Consider the following 4,360-nt stretch of genomic DNA (forward strand, 5'->3'; position numbering starts at 1 on the left):
AGGAATAAAAATAAAAGGAGATAATTGGGAAAAAGGAGAAACAAATGAAAGGAGGTGAAACATGAAAAAAAGGAATACAAACATAAAGAAAAGAGAAAGAAGGAATATAAACATGGCAAAAGGGAGCCAGACAGAGACAGATGATAGAGAGTGGTATATTCTGCAGTCTCAAATACTGAGGACATGGTCTCCTTCACATATATCACCTTTAGCATACCTTTCCTCTCTCTCTCTCTCTCTCTCACACACTCTCTCTCTCTTATTTACAATACTTTTTTATTACTATTATACAGAGTCCAGGATGCAGATATATTCACAGTCAGAAAATATTTTTCTTCTATTCATACAGAGCTCACAGAGTGAATGAGAGTACTAGTCTGTCTGTGTGTCTGTCTCTTTCTCATTCTTTGCCTGTCTGTCTCTCGTTCTTTGTGTGTGTGTGTGTGTGTGTGTGTGTGTGTGTGTGTGTGTGTGTGTGTGTGTGTGTGTGTGTGTGTGTGTGTGTGTGTGTGTGTGTGTGTGTGTGTGTGTGTGTGTGTCTGTGTGTGTGTCTGTCTGTGTGTGTCTGTCTGTGTGTGTCTGTCTGTGTGTGTGTGTCTGTGTGTGTGTCTGTGTGTGTGTCTGTGTGTGTGTGTCTGTGTGTGTGTGTCTGTGTGTGTGTGTGTCTGTGTGTGTGTCTGTGTGTGTGTCTTTGTGTGTGTCTGTCTGTGTGTCTGTCTGTCTCCTTTCACCAATCTTATTAAACACTTTTGTCACTATTACCTTTTCTACATTCCTTTTTCTCTTGCTCTCAGTAAGAGTAATTCTATATATAAACGAACACAGATTCCACTCTCTTCATTAAAACAATAAATTCTAAAGGAAATGATTAAACCAAAAGACTCAAGACCTATATGACATGCAACACAACAGACTTAATTTCACACCTATTGATTGTATATGATCACTTTATTTTAAAAATCTCATGCTTACAGGCTAAAATATCACATTTTAAATCATATACAACTAACTTTCAGTTCAATATTTCCATCACTGTAATATTTAACATTACAGGAGTATCAAAGAAATATGTTGACATACATTTTAAGGAATACATATTTGTTTTTATGAAAATAAATGTATCAAAAACATGATACAAATATACCAAGCAAAGCTTCTTAAAGATATTAAAGTACTTAATGTATGAACTGCCATGAATAAAATACTTGCAATAACGAACTTGCTTCTTGCCTCAGTATTTCTTGAATAATATTGTAAATGACCTACAGAAACTTACTTGATAGTGAATATATATATATATATATATATATATATATATATATATATATATATATACAAAAATACAATGTACATGCACACCTACACACACATACATACATTTATATAATAATCATCCACATAATAGTGTCCACCTCTCCTCATACAAATATAATGTACTGTTTTACATGATACAGGGGTATAAGTTATTTATAGCGACGTGCATAGATAGAGGGAAATGGACACCGTCATCTTATAGAGCGGAAGAAACTGAATAGGGTTGAACATAGTTTAAGGAACGCTGGCCTCATAGTCACTGCTAAATAATGAAAATATACCTTGCATATCAGCACTCAGATTCTAAGTCCTGCATCTTGTTTACCTTGCCAGGAATAACACAACACTGACTGCTTAACTCTACAGTGATATCCAAAGTAGTTCATATATTACTACGCACTTGTCAAAACTACATTTGGCTAATTATCAGTGTCTGCTGTTACACATTCATGCTTTTTAAGTCTTATATTGATGTTATTATACGTCATTTATGAATTTTAAGATTTATCTATATGCTTATTTAGAATTATCTGCGCAACGTGCATTTCACCCTTTCAGTCACCAGCTGCCTGGTTTGACAGCTCACCGGTCATTCAGTGACAGTACACCAGTGAGAAATGTTGCAATTCCATTGTAGTGTTGATTCTGGGTTATTCTTATGACTATACACAATGGCAACAAAGAAGATATAGACTTTAGTAACTATCTTAGTTTAATATCTGGGCCCATCAGGAGCTCCAAATGCTGAAAAAGTGATAAAAATCAAAGCAGGTCACGCCTAGTCACGACAAGTTAAATTTTAGATTAAGTTGGTTTATTGGTTATTATGTTTCTTTGGGGGGGGTTTGGAACGTATGAATTCCCGTAGATTTTGCCGAAAGGTGGGTTGGGTTCCTGTAGAGTTTTGGTGCATTAGTCAGTAGAATTTCAAAGATGGCGGGTAATTCCATAGAGACCCATTAGGTGATTTGAAGCATTTTTATGCTAATTTTATGCATTTTCATTAACTATTCTTCTTATCTAAGCCTGTTTTACCCAATAATTTCCCTGATAACATTCATGCTTTCCTCTGCTATTAGGACTATCAAATCAAGATCGTTGATGGAGAAATGGTAGTCGATCTCCTCAACGCTGAGAATTGATGAAATAATTGGATTTCCTGGCGAAAAATATCATTTTGGGAGGGGCTGTCACTATTGTTTGGTGAGTAGTCCCTTGGAACATCCACAAGCTCTATTTTGACAAAATCTAAGCTAGCTGAGTCATGGAGGCTATGATGCATTATCTGCAGAAAAAGTGCAGGGGTCTCATAAGCATATACCTTATCACTGTCTAAATCACGCCCTAATAAATGGATATCACAAATTTTTAACATCATAATTGCTAAATTCAATGTTGTGACAACCACAGTTTACTCCAACATTTAATTTCCACAGATTTTGAGGCTCAAAGACTTGTTTCACATACACTGGTTTGACAAAAAATTACTGACAGTGCAATATTAAAGTGGGATATATTACCCATGGTGTATGAGTAAAACTTGCTGATATTTACCACCAAAACTATAAATAATATACATTTAAAAGCAAAAACGACAAGACAACAATCAATCAAAAAAGTTTGTGGTGGTTTGGATACACCAGAAGCAACTATGTGTGGAAGACACCCTAGTGGAATGATGGGGCGGTGGGGGGTGGGGGGGAGATGACAGGTCGACTAAACTCTAATGGCTTTTAGGGTGCATAGGGAGAAATGGTGCCCAGACATGCAGTTGACCCAGTGACAGCATAAAAGGTATAGGGATGGGAAAGGGGTGGATGCTCAGTTCTCTGTGCCCTTGTGACTGTAGGAAATACAACTGAGAAAATCTGGTTCAATACCATGCACTCATGGCTTCCAACTCGTGTTGAAAAGGGTGAGGTTTAATTTGGAATTTCAATATGCATCATCGTCATCTGTGCAGAAAATAACAAAGAAAACAAAAACATACACATATTTCCATCTTCTACGACTCAACGAATTCCTCATATTCATACACACGTATCCAGATTGTGGTACATTAAATATGACATTTTTCTTCATTTTCAATACTTGAAGACATCAAGACAACTCCAGGGGCGACGTCAAAGTCATTAATTGAACGCATATTACGTCTTCCTCCCACTTGACAAGTTCAATAATGCATCGAGTGAAAGGAACCTCGATAAAGTTAATGTCATGTTAATATCATATTTTCTTCCTTAAAATACCAAGAGCCAATACCATATTTCCAATCAAACCTTACAAGAAGCTCATAACCCATTTCTAGCTTCGTAAAAATTCCATAATCAACTTATTTTTTACATTCATATTGCGACCCTGAGTTCCCACCCCCTTCTAAACAAGTCTTTAAAACCCTTTTAAAAACTCACCCAAATAGAGATCCTAGAAAGCCTTTGGACGAGGTGAGCTTCTTCTCAGCCTCGGCCATCAGCTGCATCGCCTTCTGCTCCGCGTCAGCCATCGTGAAGAGGGAAAAAAAGATGAAAATTCGAGCTACACTTTAACCTTCTTTCTTGAACGAGTGACAAGGCTCGTCTGCCTCTTCAAACAATACGGTTTGGTGCTGTAGTGTGATTTTGTTTTCAACTATGGTCTTGTATCGCTTCAGTGAGCTTTTTAAAAGTTCGAAGTCTTTTATACTCCTCAACTCTTCGTCCTATAAAGGATATAACCTTATAGAAGAGAAAGGGTCATATCGTCTATAGGGAGTATTGACTAATCGATTGTATCAAAGACTATATACGAAGGAAAGGTAACTTCCTCCTTGTATCGACATAAAAACGCTCACATTCTCTTGTCATTCAGCGCCATCTATTGAGCCTAAGGCTACCTAAATGGAAAGCGCGAAATAATTGCTGCTTGTGTAAGCAATATGAGAAATATACATTCGAACTTTATTAGATATTTCATAGGTAAGCTTTTGACGTATGATTTTTTATATATATGAGTATTTGATGAAATTTATTATATCATCTTATATATTTACACGCTTAGACCAGTAACG

General features: G+C 36.4%; 1 protein-coding gene across 2 annotated transcripts in view; it reads right to left on the minus strand.

Moving 5' to 3' along the window:
* Positions 1–3,915, minus strand: part of alphaSnap (Alpha-soluble NSF attachment protein) — a 21,744-nt gene extending 17,829 nt beyond the window's left edge. Inside the window, exon 1 of one of the 2 annotated variants that reach the window (XM_070131391.1) lies at positions 3,726–3,906. In XM_070131391.1, the coding sequence (XP_069987492.1) occupies positions 3,726–3,817 (92 nt within the window). In that variant the 5' untranslated portion in view covers positions 3,818–3,906. Of the gene's footprint in view, positions 1–3,725 lie in introns of both variants that reach the window. The other variant, XM_027358287.2, reaches the window with a different exon arrangement.
* Between the last annotated feature and the right edge of the window lie 445 nt (positions 3,916–4,360).

This window comes from Penaeus vannamei, chromosome 16, assembly GCF_042767895.1.
Source record: "Penaeus vannamei isolate JL-2024 chromosome 16, ASM4276789v1, whole genome shotgun sequence".
Classification (NCBI taxonomy): domain Eukaryota; kingdom Metazoa; phylum Arthropoda; class Malacostraca; order Decapoda; family Penaeidae; genus Penaeus; species Penaeus vannamei.